Source organism: Malania oleifera, chromosome 8, assembly GCF_029873635.1.
Source record: "Malania oleifera isolate guangnan ecotype guangnan chromosome 8, ASM2987363v1, whole genome shotgun sequence".
Lineage (NCBI taxonomy): Eukaryota > Viridiplantae > Streptophyta > Magnoliopsida > Santalales > Ximeniaceae > Malania > Malania oleifera.
Genome location: NC_080424.1, coordinates 45,951,101 through 45,974,482, shown reverse-complemented (window position 1 = coordinate 45,974,482; position 23,382 = coordinate 45,951,101). Strand labels below are relative to the sequence as shown.

General features: G+C 35.3%; 1 protein-coding gene across 2 annotated transcripts; it reads left to right on the top strand.

Moving 5' to 3' along the window:
* Nucleotides 1-7,174: 7,174 nt before the first annotated feature.
* On the top strand, nt 7,175-23,173 carry LOC131162438 (O-fucosyltransferase 7). 2 transcript variants are annotated; one of them, XM_058118899.1, is made up of 12 exons: nt 7,175-7,583; nt 8,274-8,372; nt 8,606-8,705; nt 8,783-8,850; nt 12,569-12,657; nt 12,806-12,947; nt 13,043-13,171; nt 13,274-13,407; nt 13,523-13,736; nt 21,735-21,919; nt 22,030-22,125; nt 22,549-23,173. In XM_058118899.1, the coding sequence occupies exons 1-12, from the start codon at nt 7,428-7,430 to the stop codon at nt 22,700-22,702; spliced, it is 1,566 nt and encodes a 521-aa protein (XP_057974882.1). In that variant the 5' UTR covers nt 7,175-7,427; the 3' UTR covers nt 22,703-23,173. The 2 variants fall into 2 exon arrangements, with proteins under 2 accessions (XP_057974882.1, XP_057974881.1); XM_058118898.1 differs by having other exon boundaries at nt 12,767-12,947.
* Nucleotides 23,174-23,382: the final 209 nt, after the last annotated feature.

Sequence of the window (23,382 nt, the reverse complement as noted above, 5' to 3'; positions counted from 1 at the left end):
CGTACTGAGAATTGGATCTAGGAGATTGAGAAGATCTTAGACGTGTTGAACTGCAATGAGAGGCAGAAAGTCACCTTCGCCACATTCAAGTTGGCAGGGGAGGCTAAGAGATGGTGGGTGTCTCTAAAACTGATGGAAAAGCACCGACCTATACCAATAGTGTTGACGTGGGCCCAATTCAAAGAGCTCTTCTTTGAGTGTTATTTTTCGGCCACAGTTAGAAACGTGAAGATGGAGGAATTCATGAATCTAATGTAGTAATCGCTGACAGTGCAGCGGTACGCTGCCAAATTCTAGGAATTGGCCCTATTTGCTCCATTCGTGATAGCGGATGAAGCAAAGAAGGCTTGGAAGTTTCAGAGGGGTCTGAGGAGCAAGATCTGTATGTAGATAGCGATCTTGCAGTTACAGAATTTTGCTACGATGGTCGATAAAGCCACGGTAGCAAAAGAGTGTTTGATGGAGGACACAAAGGTTCGGATCACAAAGAAGAGGCCAGCGCCTCCTAATTCTTTTTCTGGGGAAGGAGAGGGTAAGTGAAAGAAGAACAGTGGTGGTATGTCCCAGAATACCGCACATGGACAACGTTGCTCTTTATGTGGTAAGACACACCATGGGCAGTGTTGGTTGTCTATGGGGGCTTGTATGCAGTGTGGTAGGCAAGGACATTAGATGAGAGACTATCAGATGCAGAGGAATAGTGGAACCTCATAGTAGCCATACATGAGTAATACTTAGGCATAGTGTGGTGGTCAGCAAGGGGGTACGGCCCAGGTGAGGGTGTATTCTCTGACTCCAGCCGATGCTGAGAACGCGGGTGATGTTGTCACAAGTATTATTTACATGCTTTCTCATAAAGTTGTTGTACTATTTGATTTTGGGGCAACGCATTCTTTTATTTCCCGAGTTTTTGTTAAACTATGTGGATTAAAGGTGCAACGGTTAGATTATGAACTAATAGTAGCTACACCGTCCAGGTCTGCAGTCAGGTGTAGTAGTGTAGTCCATGACTTTTCGGGTGAAATACAGGGGAGGATGCTACCAGTTGACCTTGTGGTGTATGACATGTTTGGCTTTGATATCATCTTTGGGATGGACTGGTTGTCATCTAGTTATGCCAATATTGACTGCCACAGGAGGGAGGTGTTGTTCAGATGGCCTAAAGAGTAGGAATTTCAGTTTTTAGGGTCGTGTGTGCATTCTGCACCACGGATCCTTTCTGCTATGCAAACTAGGAGGCTACTCCTTAAGGGGTGCCAAGGGTATCTGGCGTTTGTGAAAAACACGCCAGTAAAGGAACGAGATTTGGAGATGATCGCGGTGGTGTGCGAGTTCCCTGACATGTTTCCAGAGGACTTGCCAGGTTTACCTCCGGACTGAGAAGTGGAATTTGCCATAGAATTAACTTTAGGTACGATGTCGATATCGAAAACTTCGTATCGTATGGCTTTAGTTGAATTAAGAGAGTTGAAAGAACAACTTCAAGAGCTGTTAGATAAGGGGTACATTCAACCTAGTGTTTCTCATTGGGGAGCATCGGTGTTATTTGTGAAGAAGAAGGATGGATCGATGAGAATGTGCATCGACTACCGAGAACTGAATAAGGTGACAATAAAGAATAAATATCCGCTACCTAGGATTGATGATTTATTTGACCAACTTCAGGGCACACACGTCTTCTCCAAAATTGACCTACGGTCTGGGTATCACCAACTAAATATGAAAGGGGAGGACGTCTCAAAAACTGCATTTCAAACCCGGTATGGCCATTTTGAACTTATGGTTATGCCTTTTGGTTTGACTAATGCACCTGCAGCCTTTATGAATTTGATGAACAGGTTCTTTCATGAGTATCTAGACCAGTTCGTCGTGGTATTTATTGATGATATCCTAGTGTATTCTAGGAGTGCTACAAAGCATGAAGTTCATTTGAGACTGGTATTGCAAATGTTTAGAGATAAGAGGTTGTATGCTAAACTGAAAAAGTGCGAGTTCTGACTGAAACAAATTACATTTATGGGGCACATAGTGTCTAAAGAAGGTGTATTGGTGGACCCGTGTAAGATTGAAGTAGTAGTGGACTAGGCAAGACCAAAGAATGTTTAGGAGGTCAGAAGTTTTCTAGGTCTTGCAGGTTACTACCGTTGGTTTGTGGAAGGGTTCTCTAGTTTAGCAGGTCCTTTGACGAAACTCACGTGGAAGAATGTGAGTTAGGATTGGACGGATGAGTGCGAGTTGAGTTTCCAGGAGCTGAAACGGAGATTGGTCACTGCTCTAGTTCTGACTCTTCCATCCAGTGATGGTGGTTTTGTTATATATAGTGGTGCTTCGAAAAAGGGTCTTGGTTGTGTTCTAATGTAGCAGGGCAAGGTAGTTGCTTACGCTTCTCATCAACTCAAAGAATACGAGAAGAACTACCCGACACATGATATGGAATTAGTAGTGGTAGTTTGTAGCACAATTCTGGTGGAAGAAGATGAACAAAAACTCAGTTGAATTCGTGCAAGTTAAGAGCAAGAGAAAGCCTTGAGAATTTGAGAGCAATTGAGAAAGATTTTGAATTTTTTCTGAATTTGAATTCTTGGTGTGTTGATTCAAGATCTTTGAGGGTTATTTATAGACTTTAAAAGGTATATAACTTGATCCCCAAGTGACTTGGAGTATTCCCCAAGTTTTCACAAAGTTTGGGCCCCAAGCAAACCATTTAAAAAATGTTTCCGTCGAGGTTTTTTTAAAAATCTGTTCGTGGCAGTCGCCTACCATGTTATTTTTAAAGGGGCAGTAGGGTGGCAGTCGCCTGCCAGAACACAGCCAGTCACCTGGCTTGACCACCCAGGTGCCTGTCCTGATTCAGGCAGTCTACTGGTTGCTGTTAGCTTTGAGTACCCTTCTGTTTTTTGGTCATAAAATTTTATGTGTAACTCCAAATTTTATAATATTGATGTCAAATGAAAGCTAAGAGAAAATACTACAACTTTAATGTTTAACACTTTTTAAAATAAAGAGTTTTTGATAGAGAAAAATACACCTAAATGTAGATATATAAAAATTAACAGCATTTTGAAAATCCTCTTTTTGATGCTCTTCATTCCAAAAATGATTTTAACCTTTTTGAAATAATTTTTGACCTTATAAAAATATTTTCCAAGTAAAAGGTATCTAGGTCCAATAAATTAGCCTATGAGTTTCATGTATCCATATTGAAATTATTTGAAATACTTACATGAAATTTCCTATAGACTTTTTCGAATTTTCAATTCTTGAATTCCTTGAAGTCTTTATGCTTGCTTCATCTTCCTTTAAGCTTTCATCAAGTTCTATATAATCCTTATGCTCTCATGATCCTCAAGATTTTATCTTTAAATCCATTTTTGAATCTATGCTTTTAGCTTCATATTGAATTCTTTCTTTAAAGTACAAGCTTTCATGAATTCTTTAACGCTCTATCCTTGAGTCTTTAAAATACATCACTTAACACAGCATGTTAAGTTCTACTTGTTTGTTAGCATCAAAATAAGATGTTAAGTCTTGTAAGGCCAACAACTGCATTGGTCTTTTATCAAAATAATCATGATAAACCTCGCAAGATATATGTATTTCAACTGATGAAGACTATTTCTGGATAGAATCCAAGAAATCTAAGGTATCATTAGCATATCAAACACAATAAAAAAGAAATTGACAATTGATTTGAGATTTAAAAGTTAGAAATTTTGAAAAAAAAAAAAAGGAAAAAAAACTTAGTAAATAGAGGGTTGGAAGACGGGAGGTATCCATTAATGTGACCCATAGAGTGTCACATAGCCAAGTAAGGGTTTTGCCTACCTCTTCTCAAATTTATCTCCAATTTGTAAGAAAGATCAACTCGCAAAGACCCTCTAATATGAGGAGATGATAGTATTAAATGTAGAATTTGGGATCTAACAAAAAGTGAAATTGTGTTTAAAAATTTGAACTATTCACATTTACTACGACTAGAACACGGAGTGCCTTTTTTCTAAAAGAGACACATAACTACTATCTCACTAAAAAATTGAAGAATAGTCGTCGATAAAACCATCAAACAAGGAGAAAAAAACTTAATGAATCAAAGAAAAAAACTTTCAAAGTGATCAAAATCCAAAGAGTATCTCTACTTTGTTTAAATTTAATTATTGTATCTTATATTGTATTTATTTGTTATATATTATAACTAAATTAATATTAAAAAAATGTGTTAGAAAGCATACTTGTTAAGTTTTGACTATGATAAGAATTTAAAGCCTATATAACTGTGTAAAATTGTTTTCATTTTTAAAGAATTACAAAGTTAAGCTCATTTTTTATGCTAACCATGGTGGTTTCATAATCATATTTAATATGTTTTGATGATATTAACCTATTTGTTGTTCCAAGTGTATTCTATCTTTGCAGATCATGTTTAGAACATGTACAAGTGACGAATACATGAAGGTACCGAATTAGAGGTAAAGATCGGACCGAGTAGACGTTCAAGTAGGAAAGATCAAAGTGAACACTCACTCGGAAGTACTTAAGCACATCCAAAGAAGTTAGTATAGAATTATATGTAATAGGGAGCGTTTGAGGTAGAAATTATTGAAACTTTTGCGGTTTTATTTCAAGCATGATTTCTGAGCAAGAGTTGAGCAAAATTGCATGTGCATACTAGGACACAAGAGTATATAAGATTGCACTAAGTCACAAACTCAATACTCATAGCTTTTAAAGATAAAACAAAGAGTTTGACAAAATATCCTATACTCAAATATGTTTTCAAATGGGACAAGTGTTAAGTGGTATTTGAGTTATAATCTTTTATATACTTGGTCCAAAACAAGTTTTATATCCTAAAGCCTCAATAAAATTAAGTATATATTCATAAGGACAAGTTTTAAATCATATTAGTATTTTAATCTTTTACAAACTTAGTCCTGGTTAGGTTTAAAATCTCAGTTATGCACCTATCAAATTTCTTGAACACCCTTCGGTATTTGGGGCATAACTTTTACTAGAAAAGTTCTAAAAGAACGATCTTAGTATCTATGGAAAGTTAAGAAAAAATCTCACAACTTTCGCGTGAATGACTTTTTCTAATTTAGGATAATTGTTGACGATTTGGGGTAATTCGTCGATGAATGTAAGACATAATGTTAATAGTCGACGAATGGGTGCTAATAGTCGACGAATGGAGTCAAATAGTTGACATTTGGCATCGAGATTCAGTCCCCAATGGTTATAAACAACTAGTTTTCAATTTAAACATATAATATATCACCCCAACGACTATAAAACGGCTAGTAGCCCATTTTTGGCTATAAATACAAGTTCATAAACTTGATTAAACAAGTTTTTGAGGGTTTACAAGTTTTTAGTGAAAAACATATCCTAAACATCAACCCTAAGCACTTTACATCTTAGTTTATATTCACAAGTGCTCAATTTTCTCTTACTCTCTATTCTTGTTCGATTCATTAAAGGAGCATTTCTTTGTATTCAATCTTATTGTTGCAAATGGTTCTTTGTGATCCAAATTGTGAATGTTCTTGGTGAACCATCTTGCGAGGTCTTTTGGTGAACCTTGCGGCTCTTGGTGAACAGTGGGATTTGTTCTCATGTGAAGGCTCTTGGTGAGCATTAAGGGATTGGTTCTCTCGTTATAAGACTTCTCCACCGGTGAAGGATTTTATAGTGGATTGTGGAATCCTTGAGTTGGTCTCAAGGTATGGACGTAAGCTTGGTGCCAAACCATATTAAAATATCGGTATTAAGCTTCTCTACTCTACTCTTTATTTTACATCTTTCTTGTGCATAATTTACATTTCATATATTGTGGTATAATTGTTTATATCTTGTTAAGAATTTTATTTTGTAGAGAAAGTTGAAAATATGCGGAAGAGTCCATTCACCCTCCCTCTAGACTCTACACTCAGGTTGATGGTTTAATTTTGTCACGTTTGAGTAAAAGAAATGGAAAACAATAAGAAATTTTGACATTATTACTTGTGGTAAATAGTTATAATTTTTAAATAATTATGAAAATGTGACGCTGTTTATAATTTTCTAAGTTCGTATAGAAAAGTTGAAGAACATTTTTTTTAAATATATTTTTTATAATATTTGGAAAATTAAAAAGCAAAGTGCAAATCTATAAATGAAAATGAGAACTATTTCTACAATTTAAACAAATCCTTTAATTTTTATCTTTTGTAATGCAAATACTAAAAAATAAAAATAAAACTAAGGTGATTTTTTTATAATTTATTTTAAATAAAAAATAAAATATTTATTTGTTTTCGTTACTAAATGAATCCATGGTTTTATTTTGTTTTATTTTATTTTATTATGCCCCTTCTAATAAAACGTTTAGTCTTTTGCCATCGTATCACTACTTTGAATGACACAATGACAAATCTTAGCAAGCAAACACATGGTTACATAATTGCTATGATTTTACTTTTGTTTTCTTAAGTGGTTTTTTGATCTTTCAAGATTTAGAAATTTTAGTTACCCGTGATTCAATTAAAATTAAAAATATCCCTAAAATGAGAATAATTATTTTTACTTTTTAAAAAAAAAAAGGAAATAGTCATAAGTTCCCTATTAAATTGTGTTAAATTTTATTTTTGCTCTATGCAAATCTGATGCACTTATACATTTTGAGACTTTTATAATTTTTTTATTCTTTTAAAATGTTCACATTTTTATTTTATTTCAAAAGAAATAAAGTGATCGAAAGGATAGATATAGTAAGAAAATAAATTTAATAAAATATTAGACTAAGTTTTCAAAGCCTTTGAAACCATTGTAGTGATGTAAAAAAGTCATTATTCTTTTTTGGTTTTATTTTACTTGTTGTAAGAAAATCAAATAAAATGCCTTCCAAAAAAGGGCTCCCTTCTTATTCTTATTTATTTTCAGTAATAAAATTATAAAACTCACAAAGAGAGAGGAGGTGCTCTTTAAGATCAAATCCACTGATGTAATGGCAGGCCCAATTTGACGTCAATTTATTTGGACCTTTTAATGCGTCCAATATAACGACTCGGGGAGTGCTCATGCTCACGGCCTTATATTTATTTATTTTTAAATAATAATTATAGAAAATTTTGTAGTTATTTATTTATTTATTAGGTAATCATTATTATTAATTTATTCCTGTCCCTTATCATAGTTTGTAACCCATCTTTCCTAATTTAAAAACGCACAAAGCGAATTGCTGCAGCTCACGAAAGAAAAAAGGAAAGCAAGCCACCCACCAGAAAGAATCAAACAGCATAGTCTGCTCCTCCTGCTTTACCACTCTCACAAGAACACAGGAACAAGAAAACAGGAGAGAGAGAGAGAGAGAGAGAGAGAGCTTGCAGAAATAATGGCGTCAGGTGAGTTCGTCTGTTCGTTCCGTCCCTGAGAGAGAGAGAGAGAGAGATATGCAGAAACGCAAGGTGAGAGTGTTGCTGCGGCTGAGGAAGGTGTTAACGTGCGCCATATGCGCGATATCCCTGGTGGCTTTGCTCTCTGTGCACGTCCACGTCTTCCCTTCCTCAAAAGTTCCGGGACATTCCGACTCCTACAAGCTTCCTACGGTGAGCAACCGCCACTACCCCGTTTCTTGTCTCTTTTCTTGCTTTCTTCCTCTGTTTCTTTGAATTCTAGGGCTCCCGCTGTTTCCCGTTCCTCTATCAAATTTTCGGCCATTCATTGGGGTTTGGGGAGTTTTTGCGTTTATTCATTCTGGGTTTTTTTTTTAATCTTTTTTTTTTCTGTGCCTCGTACTTTGACACTGAGAGTTAGCTCGAATCCGTTTATTGATCTCTGTGTTCAGTTTCATTATTATCAGCTGGGTTTTTAATTGTTGTTATCATCTTAAATCTGTTCTGAAGATTTTAAAGCAATGTTGGAAAGAAAATGAACTATCAGATTGCGGGTTTCTATTGTTTTGGAAAATTTAGCAGCAGAAATTCGGAATCTGTTGGATGTGTTTCTTCTTCTTCTCTTTTTGAAAATTTCCTATTTTTCTTGTGACTCATTAACCTGTGTTTTTATTTTTATTTAAGCCTGTTCAACTTTTTCTGAGCGTTTTGATTGCGGTTTTCTTGCCTTCAAAGTAAAAGTTGCTTTGATTTTAGTTCATAAAACCAATAAAAGATTTTTTTTTTGTATGTTTCTTTTATTTTGTGTTTTTTTGTGTCCTTGTGAGCTTGTCGTTGTGGAAGTTAGATTTGTGGATTGTAAAACAGATTGTTGGCTGATCCAATATCTCGTTCATTTTGCAGCAACATGAAATTGTGTATCAAATGTTGAGCACTGAGGTAAGGTGGACACATGAGTCTGCACCACCCCATTTGCCGAAAGATCCTCTGCCTTCTCGCAAGGTTTTGTGCCTTCATTTTGAAATGTTTGCCTTTTGCTACATTTCATGTGTCTTCTATATTTCATTTCATCATTACCTTTTAGTTATGTTGCTGTAATCTGTTACCCCTCTCATTTTGTGCATCTAAGTTTTTAAATGTAACATGATGTTGTCATTGAGTCTCATAGACATAGGTACACATTGATATAAAGCAGTCATGCATCTTTCATGTTTTCACTCCTTTAGACTTGACAGTTGGGTGCTGCAAGTGGAAAATTGGATTTTGACAAGCTATGGAAACCTCCAACAAATCGCAATCTCGTGCCCTGTGTTGATCCCAGTCCTTCCTATGCATGTAAGTTGTGATTTTTCTTGTTGTGGGCCTACTCCAAGATTCCATCCTATGTAATTGTGCATTATATTGCTTTTCAGTTCCTCCAGAGGCGCAAGGTTACCTACTTGTTCATGCAAATGGTGGGCTCAACCAAATGCGAGCTGGGGTTGGTACTCTCTGTGTCACTTATTGACCAATATCCATTCTTGCTCCATCTTTCATCAAAAAGCTTACATTTGAGATGCTCTATTCAATTGCTGAAAATGGGGAAGGCACTCGGCATCTTACAATGCTATGTGTGTGTCCATAACCTCACACCATTCTTTCTCTTAATTCAGTTTAGTTTGTAAAATTTTGATCCCTTCTCCACAAAAAAAGAAAAAAGAAAAAGTGGGGGCAGATGGAATGCCCTTTTTTTCTTGGATGTTAATTCATGGGTTTGATGGGTGTGCTTGGGGGGTTATTTTAGTTGTAAATGCGACGCTTGTGAAATGATGGTTGAAAGCATATCATAATTGCATGCTATGTGTGGCTGACCAGTTACCATATGACATGGCTGTGATGATTGAAACATCAGAGATGGTTTCCCTTTTGACCAACATTTAAAATGAAGAGAAGCACATGCTTCCTGATTATTAGCCAATAGCCACTATGCCCGCTACTAGCTTTAGCGCTGACTTTTTTTTCTTCATATGTAGCCTAGTGGATGCTTCTCGTTAAGTAGAATGAGATATGACTTGGCTGTTCTTACCATTGTTGATATTAATAGGAAAATGCCTAATTACATTTGCTTGTTAAATGCATCCTTCGAAATCTTCTTTGCTTTGAGGTGGTACTGAGCAAATTGATGGTGGTGTAATCGATAGTGTCAAAACATTTTTATTTTTATTTTTATTTTTCAAAATAATCACAAAAAAGACAACTTGTTTTCCAATTTTCCAAAGTTTTATATAAGGTAATATTTGGGACCATGGATTTAGGGGCTTGAATTTGGATTTGTATGATTTAGAAGAAACTCTATACATAATATATACAAATTAAAAATCCAAGATCCAAATTCCATGCTCCCATACTTAAAGTAAGAGTTTGAAATTTAGAAAAATAATGAAAAATTTTTTTTCCAACTTTTCTATATAAATTTGGAAAATTGGAGAACAAGTTGGCATTTTTGTAATTATTTAAAAAATTAAAAATAAAAATAAAACTATTTCCACAAGAAAATAGTGCCAAAACTGTTTATTGTTGTTTATTTATTTCAGACAAATGTTGTAAAAATGAAAAATTATTTAAATTTTTGTAATTTTTTGAAAAACTAAATTTAAAATAAAAACTATTTTCTGCAGCTAAGCGGACCCTTAGATTTTCCAATGCCTTCTCTCTATTGAAGGTTATGAATTTTTGGTGAGAAAAATATCTGATAGCCTAGAACAAAGGGAGCATATGATTGCAAGTAGAGCAGAAGGCTGTAACATTTCTTTGGCAAGGCCCAAGTAGGAAGTCTGGTTGTGCATGGACATATTACTCTCAATTATCTGCGTTGCTGAGCCCTCTCTTTGTTTTTTTTTTCGTCCAGTGGTGGCACTCAGGTGCATTGTTTATGTTTCTTCTATTTTTATGCTCCTGTGGCTGCCTAGTTTTTAAAATTGCTTCAACAACTTGTAAGTTAAATGATCAGTTCTTAAAATTCTAAACTTTGAGTTGTAAACAAGTGTTTTAACAGGTTTTAGATTTGTAGAATTTGGAAACAATTAATTGCCTATATTTTGCCTAGGCTGGGTTTTGAGTCCTTTGACTGCTGTGGAATGGGCTATGTGCTTGTATGTATCACTTTTATTGGTCCTCCTGTGTTTTTCTTTCCCAAAACTATCTTCTAGTAAAAGCTGATGATAGCATCTCTTGCCCTGTCATCAACATGTTACTAAAGACAAGATAAAGAAAAAAGTTGCAAAGTTCTCACGTAATGACAGTAGTATTTCAACTTTTGAGTTTGGAAGGTATTGCTTGTTTCTTTGCAGTCTGGTCTCATGACCAACAATTTTTTTTCTTGCTAGGCTATGATGTGTTTAAATAGCTTATGTTGAATGAATGGAATCCTTGTTTTCCTACTTGATCATTGTGCCCATGCACGCGCACACACTCAAATGTTTGCATCTGCTTGGTCCAATCATATGCAGAGACACTTAATTCAGCAATTAGGCATGTTGAGGTTATGCATGTAATGTTCAGTAGTTTAGATGGAGTAGAACATATATGATGTGAAAATTAAGGGCCTATGTAGTTGTGGAAAATAATTTTCATTCCCATTTTAATTTTTCTAAGAATTATTAAAAAAAAAGTAAGCTAATTCAGTTCTACAACATTTGTATTAAGAAAATAAACACAAAAAAAAGTTTTGGCACTATTTGCTTGTGAAAATAGCTCAATTTTTTCTGTCTAATTTTTAAAATAATTACAAAAAATGCCACTTTTTTTTTTCCCCAATTTTCTAAATTTATATACAAAAGTTGGAAAATATCTGTTTATTGTTTTCTAGATTTCTGATTTCTTACTCCATGTTTGGGCTTTTGGACTTTGATTTGTGGGGAATCTGGGATTATGACAAAATATAGTGTAAAAGTGTATTGAGTTTCTTCCGAATCCATATAAATCCAAATCCAAGCCCCAGAATCCTTGATATCAAATGCGAATCTTGGAAGCATGAAAAAATAAGTTGAAATTTTTTAATTCATTGGGAAAACTAAAAATGGATAATGGAAAATATTTTCACAAGTAAACGGGCCCTAGGCTTTTTTACTTCAGATATCAGTTGTTTACTGATGGGCATCTTTTTATGTGTTGCATGAGATTTGAATGCTTTTTGTTGTCCAGAACTTCTTCCTTTCCAGCTATTTTTTTTGTGGGATTTAGGACTACTGGAACAAATTTTTTTTTTCATATGAAAATTATAATTATATTAGATCAAAGTGGATATGTACAAGTACATTTGGGAGACCAAGCTCCCATTCAAAATCAGTCCAACCAAGCTCAAAATACATCAAACTTGGGCATACCCAGGGGCTAGGAGGCCAACATAACTTCAGCTCAATAACTATCAAAAAGCTACTCAGATACAGAGGGATGGATATTTTTCATACACCAACCTATAAATGTGAGTTTGAATAACTTTAACAATAGCATTCGAATGGGTGACCACCACTTCAAACTTCCTCTTGTTTCGAAAATGCCAAAGGCAGTACATTGTTGTGACTAATCCGGCTTTCTTTGCTATCACTTGAATCCCAGTGCCTTGGCCTCTTTATAAAGCCATTTTAAGCTCGCTTTGATTGTTGACATCCTTTGGGTTATTCCCAGCCAGTCCTTAATCTGGTTCCCAACATTAGTAGACACACTGCAACTAAAGAACAGATGGTCAATTGTTTCTAGATCCACGCCACAGAAAACACAGCCTTTGTCAAGTTCCTCCCCACTATACTTATCACAAGTAAGCAGCTTCCCCATCGTAGCAAGCATCAAGATGAAGGAATGTTTTGGAGGGCAGCTATTCTTCCATACCAGGTTGTGCCAAAGAACTTTGTTACTCTTAGTTCTCCAAAACTGATAAGCATCCGAGCACTTAAATTTCCCCTCTGCATCCCATTGCTTCAGTTGTATATCTGCTTTGTTGCAATCACCACATTGGACAAGCAGCAGGTCTCTAATCTCAACCAGCTTCTTGAAAAGGGGATTGTTAAATAGTAGTCTGATAACTGTTTATGGTGTTAGATGAGCCACGGACAGGCCAATCTGCCAAAATGTACTTTGAATGTTTATTCTGTTTTTAATTAGTCTGTCAACATTTGTCTATATTTGTGAAGCTGGATAACAGTTTTGTCACTGAATGGCAGATATGTGACATGGTAGCCGTTGCTCGTATCATAAATGCCACTCTTGTAATACCAGAGCTTGATAAACAATCATTTTGGCAGGACACTAGGTATCATATACTACATTTATACACATACAAGTGTTGCATGGCTCATACTATAATTTTAATTATTTATTTTAGATAAAGTTTATTAATTTATTTATTTATTGAAATGCAGCAATTTCTCTGATGTCTTTGATGAATATCATTTTATTAGTGCTCTGGCTAATGATGTGAAAGTCATAAAAAAGCTTCCTAAAGTACTGGCAACTGCTACTAGAGCAGTTAAGCATTTTAGAAGCTGGTCTGGTATGGACTACTACCAAAATGAAATAGCTAGCATGTGGGAAGATTATCAGGTATTCTTATTTGACATTTTTGTTCCAAATCTGCTTACTTAGTTCTACTCAATATTTTCCAAATGCAGTCATATAATTCTACACATTTTTAATAGGTTATTCGAGCAGCGAAGTCTGACTCACGCTTGGCAAATAATAATCTGCCTCCAGACATTCAGAAACTTCGCTGCCGTGCTTGTTATGAGGCTCTCCGTTTTGCCCCCCAAATTGAAGCATTAGGAAAGGTAAATAATTTGGTTTTAAATGCTCATTAACTTCTGGGGTGTTTCTGGCCTGTTGCTGTGAAACCAATTGTTATTCAATCTTATTATTTGTTGATTTTGCAGTTGTTGGTTGATCGTATGAGGTCTTATGGTCCTTATATAGCCTTGCATTTACGTTATGAGAAGGACATGCTAGCCTTTAGTGGCTGCACACATGGTCTGTCTGCAGTTGAAGCTGATGAACTAAGGACAATCAGGTAGGAATGTTTTGTGGTTATAATAATCAATCTTGTGTTCATTCATTTGTATTTTACAGAAAACCTATATCAAATATGCTTTCTGACAGTTTTTTTTTTTCCTTCAAATTTGCAGGGAGAAAACTGTGTATTGGAAAGTAAAAGATATCGATTCCGAGGAACAGAGATCCAAAGGGTATTGCCCCTTAACTCCAAAGGAGGTTGGCATGTTCTTGACTGCTTTGAGGTACCCATCAAGCACCCCCATATATATTGCTGCTGGAGAGATATATGGAGGTGACTCTCATATGGGTGATCTGCGGTTGCGCTATCCCATATTAATGAGCAAGGTATTTATTGGCTTCACTTGATACTTTAGTTAATTTCCCATTAAGTGAAAGTGTTTTTGATCGGTATTTCGGTGGCCAAGCTGGTGGTACATCTGGACCTTTTAGAAGTCTGAACTTTCAGGGACTTCATGTTGAGAACAAGTATAGTTCTAAAAGATAAGTATCCAAGTAAAAAATGCAATAACAAGCTCTTGAATACTGACATGTGCATCGCACATGCGATATAATGTGAAACCAACTTGTAGGGATGCCAATAAAAACCAGTACTGTTTAGACCTGTAATCAGTGCAATTGAGGCCACAACAATGCCTTGAAGGTGGTCCATGTTGCCTGTGGAGGCTGTCATCAGGCTGAGCCTGATGTACTTTTAGGAGTGTCTCTTTTAAGTATACCAAGATTTGGGTTGAATTAAAGCCTAATAATTTCACTAGTATTTGAATATGAGTTTTGCTCTGCAATCAAGATTGAAAGCATCTATTTGTATTTGTGAACAAACTCTTATGCATTTAACACTTATATTTTACTTATGAACATGTTTACGCTGTCTTAAGAACTTAGCAGTTGCAGCTAATAATGAAGTTTCCAACTTATCCCTGTACAAAAGCATGACTGAGTTAATAAACTTGTAATCAAATTTATATAAAATAAATGAATTACTTAGATCTTGATCATGATATATATCTATCTAAATCCAACTCCCATTTTATCATATTGTTTCACTTGGTCTGGTGTCGGTTCTATCTTTGAAATTTGAGAATGAATTCAAATTAAGTTTTGTTTTCTGATCGACATCAATACATCATAGACAGTGCTGCTTTTGGATGAGCCATGATTAGTTAACCAAGTGATGTAGGACCTTAGTCTTTCCACCAGTTATAGACCCTAATAACTCAAAACTCAAGTCATAATATTTAACAATAGATAAAACCTCTTACAATCACATACTTATATTGTTATAGGCATAATATGCCTGGGAATCAAGCAAATAAAATTAGGAGCCCTAAATAATATTAGGATTCCACTTTCCTAGTAAGTAAGTCTATACTCTGCTAGTCTGCTAGAACATTACCTAATATGATACTATTTCAAAGTGCTATAAAAATAAGAAAATCCTGAAAAATTTAAATTAAAAGATTGTTCAAAAATCTTTAAAATGTCAAACATGATAAATTTGCATCCTTGAAGCTCGCATTGTATCATTCTTCCCTAAATGGTAGAAACTCAACCTTGAATTTGAAGCATTTTAAGGATGAACAGACAAGCGAACTTGTAGAGGATCAATGCAATTTGCAGGCTTCAAAAATAAATGTGAATGCAAGAGGGCGGAGTCATTGAAAACACTACACAGGATAATCTGAATCACATCATTAGCCTTGAACTCAACAGATTTACCCTCCATTGGTGGCTTAATGCTTGCGATTTCTGCCTCAAATTTGTGGTTTCGTTGGCCTTGATTTACCTTTGGGCCCTATTGCAAGAACAACTAGTTGTAGCTTTTGGTTTTAACACTGGCTTAAACATCTCCAGAGACCTCTCCTTTTCAACAATAAACACCTTTTCATCCTTATCATGAGCTTTTAAAATATTTGGGTGATTGCTTAGCTTAGCTTAGCTCAGCCACTGCTGTACGAGTTATCCCTTCGCATGTGGTAGACAAGTTCATGAGATTTTGAAAGCATTCTTTCTGGTGGATGGGCTCTAAAATTTTTAGCCATGGAATCAAACTTGTTCCACAATCTAATTCCTATGATCGTTGTGAAAAATAAACTTTTGGATGAACAAGTTCCTAGAATGCTAGAAGTTTACCTGAATAGAGCTCTTCTCATGGTATTATACACAGTCAAGCTGGTTGTATCATTTGCATTTTCAGTTTACTGATGAGGTCTCTGATATCCTGGCTGTTGCTATTGAGTTACTGCATGATTCTTCTCTGGGAGGGTATGGGTATGGTTTCTCCAGCCCTTCAGATCAGCGACATTTTGATGAATTGGTTCGAATTAGCCCCTGCTCACCCTGGTGTTTGAGTTTTTTATGTTTGGATTTTATTTTTGGCTAAAAAATAATATTCAAAGAAAGAAAGAAATAGATAGGAAATTATAAGAAAGCAATGAAAATCCAGATGCATTGGGCTGGACTGGTTCAGTTGGTTCATGGCCATCAAGATTGTGAACAAATTTTGTTTGGGGCTAAAGATACTGACCTGAGGTTTGGGAAAAAGATATTGACCTTAACATTTGATTCTTGGGACACTTACAAACTTCAAAAGGCTTGTCTTTTGTGAAATTTAAGGGGAGGTTTGTGTCTTTTTAGCAGACAGTCGGAGATGTTTGAAATTCTTGAAATCTCAGGGGAAGTCACTGGAATTTTTAAACCTCGGGAGAGGTCAATGTCTTTTTGCCCTTTTTGTCTTTGCTTAATCTAGAGCAAAGTGTCAGTGTAGCTGCTTCTTCAAGCGGGGCCCCCGGGGGGGGGGGGGGGAAGCGAAACGTTAGGGTCTCAGCCCTATCCTCCATGTACATCTGTAGAGATGTTTAGCGGGCAGCATAATGATCCTAAAAAAATTAATTAATTAATGCAAATTCAAGATCACAAGGACCATAAAGCCTCACTCGTCTTCAAAGTGATCCAAAGGAAGCTCAAATGGACCAAAATGATCAAAGCATGTGGAAACCTAAAGATGACTCAAGCTCAAGTCTAGGAGGATTCAAAGAAAAGACTAATATGAAGACTACAAGCTTAGAGTTTTTAAGGCTTTAGGATTACCTGCGACTGTTGCAGGGGAGGTTTCAATGACAATGAAGGATGTGGGCAGTACAATGGCTCTCTTAGGCGAGGGTGATGAAAGGAGATCACTAGAGAGTGGAGACATGTTCTTTGAGGAAGAAGAAGGGGTTAGGTGAAAGGTTGGAATGCGGAAGAGCTTTGACTATGGCTATTGAATTTGAAGGATGTTCCGTGTTGGAAGGTGAGTGATCCAAGCAGTCACTTGAAGGACTCAGCCCATGACAGACTATGGTGAAGACAGTCATTTGTAAAGGGTCATGTGTTGTTGGCAATGCGTGCAAGAAGTAGGGGTGTATTCAAGTCGAGTTGACGCAGTAAAATACTTGAACTCGACTTGACTCGAAAATGTTAGGCTCAAAATTCGACTCGAACTTGATCACAACAACAATAAAACAACAAAACCAAGCTTTAGTCCCACTAAGTGGGGTCGGTTATATGAATCATTTTTCACCAATTTACGTGATCATGGATTATTTCTTTTGATAGATTTAAGGATATTAAATCCTTACTCACTATCTCCTCTCAAGTTATTTTAGGTCTATCCCTACCCCTTCTACTGCCCCCCACAGTAACTAAATCACTATTCCTCACAGGTGCACTATAAGGCCTACGTTGCAAGTGTACATACCATCTGAGTCGTCCCTCCCCTATCTTATCTTCTATAGAAGTTACACCTAATTTACCACGAATATATTCATTCCTTAATTTATCTTTCAATGTTATACCACTCATCCATCCAAGCATTCTCATCTCGGCGACTTTTACTTTTTGGATATTATGTTTCTTCGTTGCCCAGCATTCCAATCTATATAGCGTAGCTAGTCTTATAACTGTCCTATAAAATTTTCTTTTCAATTTTAAGGGTATTCTACGATCACATAGCACACTTGAAGCACTTCTCAAACTTGATCGATTTCATAATTTTTAAACTCAAACTCGACTTGGCTACAAGTTCATAAAATTCGAGCTTGACTCGATTAACTTGATTAAAAATTAATATTAAATACATATATATATATATATAGTGTACATATAATATTAAATATATTTATAAAATACATATTATATGACATATATAACATAAAAAAAATAAAATTAGAAAAGTTCGATTAGGCTAGAAACTTGACTTGAGTACTATTATTGAGCTCAAACTTGACTCATTAAAATACTTGAGTAGCTTGAACTCAAGTAGAATCGAATCGAATCAAGTTAGAGGATGATTTGAGTCCAATTAGCTCGTGAGTAAGTTTGACTCACTTACACTGCTAGCAAGAAGTAATGATGTTGGCTCACTGGTGGTGGAACACAGCACACTGCAATACTAGGCTAGCTCGAATACCAAGTTGGGACGTTGGATTTAGATTTACATGGATTTGGATAAAATGAAGTACAAGATTTGAGTTATGTCTAAGTCCACATAAATACAAGTCGAAGAACCGAAATCCGTGTTCCCAAACACAACCTTATGACACATCATCCTTGATAAATAAGGACCTAAGTTCTACTAGAGCAGTACCCAATGAAATATTAATTAGATGATTGCTAAATATTCGTTAAAATGCAAAACATGATGATATTGCGTCCTTGAAACTCACATTGCGTAACCAAGTAGGGAAAGCCAGCCTTGTGATTGAGAGTCACGTGTTCAATGAATGCCCATGACTGGAAAATGCAATTTTTTCTATATTTGTGACCATTTCATTGATTTTGGGAAAAAATGGACATGCCACTAACACAGCAAGCTTCCCTTGGTCAATTTTGTAGATCTTGACTTTTTGCTCAAATATGGCTATCAGCTTCCTCTCTATTTACCTAGGCCCTCTTAACATCCTCTTACTCCTTAACACTGTAACTAGGCATGTGAGACAATCAAGTGGATGCTTAGGATTAGGAATGCCCTTCCCATCTCCATATTTCCAAAAAAGAAAAAAAAAAAGATGGGAATGATTTGTGGGCACAATGGGTTCCCAGGAATCCTAAATTCCCACCAGGTAGGATTCCTGCAATGAACCAAATGTGAGCATCAAGGATAAGTATTGCTAGAGAATGGAAACTCTTTGATGGAAGACCTATTCCAAAAGAAAGGATATTAGATTTGGGAGTGCTCATTGGTAAAGCATTATTGACTGTCAATGTTGTCAGTTGTGTAATCATGAATACAACATAGCATTTTATGATTTTTTTCCCATTCTTTCAGATGTAAACATAAAATTGGGCTTGTTTTTATAATTACCTGCTTTTTGTCAACAAGATGTGCGAATGCTTCTGTTAGATTTTTGGCTGCTACTCTAGGAAGATGAACTAAAATTTCATTTGTTGTTGATGTTCGTCAAGTTTGTTTAAAGATAAACTATGAAACTTCCAAGTCAGTATTATGAAAGTAGTTTGTGGTCCATATGTGGCTTAGAATTGTTCTCTTGGCTGCAATGGGGCAGAGGGAGGAAGATAATTATGAAGGAATTCTTCCATTCTTTTTGGAATGTCAAGATCATGAACATATTTTCTTTGAAAACATAAATATATTATTGCACAAGCATCCATTTTCTTGCAAGACCAAGCTCATCCTGAAGAGGCATTGGATGGTTTTCTTAATTGGGATGGGCAACACTGATTACAGCAATATAAATTGGGCAGTTGTGGGCAAGCGTTCAATTAGTTGCTAACATTGCAGCTAAAGCTGAGAGAAGTTTTTCAGACGGATAAAAGTTGTCATTGGAGTAAGGTTCACAGATATGACAGATTCTTTCTCATAAGTTTTGGCTGAGGGTATGGCATTGCATTTCTTGAATATTTTTCATTGCTTGCTTGAAATGAGATTCATGGTCATTGAGACAGATTTTTTTATGAACTTGTGGGACAGCCTGATGGATTTGTTAGATTACTTCAAAATTTGTTCAGTGTTTTGAGTTTCCTTTTTGTAGCCTTGGAACATTCATGTACTTCATTCGACTACTTTTACCTATTGAGCCTTAATTCTGAAAAACTGTATATATATATTTTTTAAATGTTGTTAAGGCTAAAGGGTGGGTGGGGTTTTCCATTGCACAGACAAACAGACAAAGAGTCAATAGATTCTAAAACCTAAGGGACAGTTCAGTATCCCTGTCAAGAAGTATGAAAACAAAAACCAGAAACAGAAGCTAAAACCTGAAAACTAGCATCTATTTGGTTAATATCTATAAACTAAAACAAATTAAGAACTTGATTGAACAAATGTTCCTTTTTGTCCTTGAATCAAATAATAATTAAAAACATGATTAAAGTAATAAAAGTCCAAAACCATGCAAATTAAAAAATATTATGATAAAATTAAAAATTATTTTAATTATTTTATTATACATGATAATTAAAAAATAGTATAAATATTTTAAAATAGCGCTTTTATTATTTTTAAATTTTTTGAAAATTTATGTATATTTTAATTTTAATAATATTTATAAATTCATATGTTCATTTTATTATAATTTATTAAAAATTATGTATACAATGAATGATTTAATCCACAAAGTTAAAATTATGGATGTTAAAGTATTATGTCAGGTTGGCAAAACAGAAAACCAGAAAATCTGTTTTTCAGTTTTTTTAAGGGCAGGTGAAAATTGACAATGGAAACAGAAAACTAGCGACACAAACAAACGTGTTTGATAATTTGTTTCTTCACCTGTACCCAAAAGCAAAAAACAAAAATCATACTGAACAGGCCCTAAACTTACATTACATTGCTTTTGGTTTTTATCTCAGTGGTTGTTAAATTGTGATCCGGATAGTACAATCCTATGATCAGAGTCTCCCAAAACAATCCAAATCATCTGTAGGCTCGCAGTAGGCAGGACCAGTGGGATCTGTAGGATCCATGTGGGATTGTTTTATGATTGTATGTTCCTACATTAAGTTATATTCTAGACTCTTATTTAAATTGCTTTGACCATAGGCCTTGTATTTGTCCTCGGCAACTTGTACAAGAATTTCTTATTTCATATTAACAAATTATGAACTCATAAATTTATTTTTCGTTTGATGTTGTTCAATAGGTGGTTCAAGCATTTATGTTAGTTTGTGTATGAATATAGAAATGAATAAGGATGAGAATGGTGGTGATGATTTTATTGATCACCTTGATGATGATCACAATGATATTGATGGACCAAATAGTTACTTGGATGATTGCATTATTCTGAGGAGTTAGCTTGATAATTTTTCTTTTGTTATTTATTTAATAAATATATTTTTGATTTTAGTTATTGTAGACTTGTTGTATAGTTTATTGTTGAATGATTTTTGTTGAAAATTATATTAATTCTTTTTTTATTTTATATGTATTTATTCATTTTTCATTCTAAGTTGATTGATTGACTTAAAATGCAACAAGGCGAAACTTGATATTTTTGTTGTACAAGGTTTTATTGATTCAGCTACTTTATTTGTGATTCTTAGTTTGAGCACCTACAAGCCAAGGTTCTGAGTTTATATTATTGAAAATTTATGAAAATAAAATATATTAATTATTTTGTATATATAGTTGGTAGAATCTTATGACCCTCAATTCCATCTTATTTCTGATCCTAACATCTTAGCAATTCATATAGGATCCTGATTTTAACAAGCATTCAGTTTCCCTAAGTTACTGAACTTGAAAATATAGTCCTACTGTTAATGATATCCTGTTTCTATGAAAGTTTTTGAAAGACTTTCAAATTTGTTGATTTGATACTTTTTTTGGCTGATCTGTTTAAGCAAATGTATACTCACCAGATTCCCATGTAGTACTTTTTTCTTAATTGACAAAACTCATATGGCACATATATGGAATCTTCTGGTGAGAGCTCTCTGAGCTAAAGAAAAAATGCCATGTAGCGATTCAGTATAGACAAATTAACTATTTTTACACATTATAAGGTGCAGTGTTGGCAAATTTAACAATTTCTTTGATATTTCTAGAGATATCTTGAACAGTAGGATAGCATTAATATGATTTGAATTATTTAGCAACTTGATTGGGAAAATAAAAGTCTAGGATAAGACCAAATAGTCCAAGTTCAAGCTTTTAGAAGCTGTTAACCCTCAAATAAATACATTTCTCTTATATTCATGTGTAATTTGAGGTGAGAGGGTTATGGATGCCAAAGTTTCTAGATGTTGTAAGTTTGTAACTTGATGGCTGCCAAAATTTCTAGATGTTTTAAGTTGATTTACATCCTTGTTATCTTGTTGCAGGAAAAATTGTTATCTGTTGATGAGCTTGAACCTTTTACCAACTATGCGTCTCAAATGGCTGCACTTGACTACATTGTGTCAGTTGAGAGTGATGTATTTATTCCTTCATACTCTGGAAATATGGCAAGGGCAGTTGAAGGTCACCGGCGTTTTCTTGGACATAGGAAAACAATTTCTCCTGACAGGCAAGGCAGTTTCTTTTCTGGAGCACCTCTAGATATAAGTAACTTTAATTTACATTTCTTACTTGATTCCTGCCTTATTTGGACGTTTCTATATTCTCTTTATCCATCAGGAAAGCACTCATTCATTTGTTCGATAAAATTGAGCGGGGATCAATGAAGGAAGGTGAAAAGCTGTCAAATCGAATTATTGAACTCCACAAAAGACGGTATGAATGTGCAGAGCCTTCCACCCCTAGCTTTATTGTTGATAATATGCATTATGGTGCAAGTTTATTGTACCTGTAGGGAACAGTAATGGTTTCTAGGTTCTCTCTATTTCTGACGTTTTTATTTTTATTTTATATTATTTTATAGAGAGGCCCCAATTGGTTAATCTTTAGAACAATGGTGATGAGAGGGGCAGTTAAATACCAGTGAGCAACAAGTTCAGCAAATGGAAGGACTTGATGGCTAGGATCTTAGGCCATAGTTTTGTGCCACTTTTCATAAGAGTTGTTTCATTATTTTAGCGTCAACATGGAAGAAAAAAGATTCATTCTCTCATCCCATAGATTTATAGCAAAACGAGTCATGTGGTGCCCAATTTTTTATGTAATTCGGTGCTAGTTTAATTTAAGTTGGTTTTACAGGCAGGGGTCACCGCGGAAGCGAAAAGGCCCCATCTCGGGAACAAAGGGCATGGATAGGTTCCGATCAGAAGAGGCATTCTATGTGAATCCTTTGCCTGATTGTTTATGTAGGAAAGGATCTCCTAGTATAAACACCTCAGTCGCTAGCAGATAGACAATATCCAGCAGTCCAGATTGGCTGGAGAGAGTAGTGTCCCCATGCTGGGATGGTTTAGTGGCTCACAGTTCGTTCCTTTTTATTGGGGCTTCAGAATGGGATGGTGCTGCCACAGGAATTGAGCTGCGGATTTTGTACATGCTGAGTTTTTTAAACTTATATACAGGGGCAGGTGTGTGTGTGTGTTGGGGTGGAAAGGAAGGTATAATCTCTTAAAGCAAGGAAGAGGGATTAAGGGGTGTTGGAGACGAGGCCTAGATTTTCAGTTTGCATCATTGAGGCACTATGGCACGACTCTTCAGAAGCTGGCCGGAAATCAATGGGGATATCAGTACACGATTCCAGCAGCTGCTGGAAATAACTTGGTTGATGTAGTGTATCTGTTTCATTCTTCATTGGTTGCAATAAAAGGAAAACTTACTGTTTCCCTTCGGCATCATTTTGTATATCAGCTTTTTTTCTTGTCTAGACATCTCTCTCTCTCCGAAAAAGGCGGAGGTATAACTATTGGGTTATGGGGATTCCACTTTTGACGTTGAGAGGAAGAAGAGAAATGCAGAGTGAAGGGGAGATCCAATAGAAAGTAAAACTAGAAGCAGACAGGAAGTTTTTAAATTTTTAAAGGGTTAGGAGAATAAATTTTTAAAAAATTATATGGCTTCGATGCGTGAATAAAT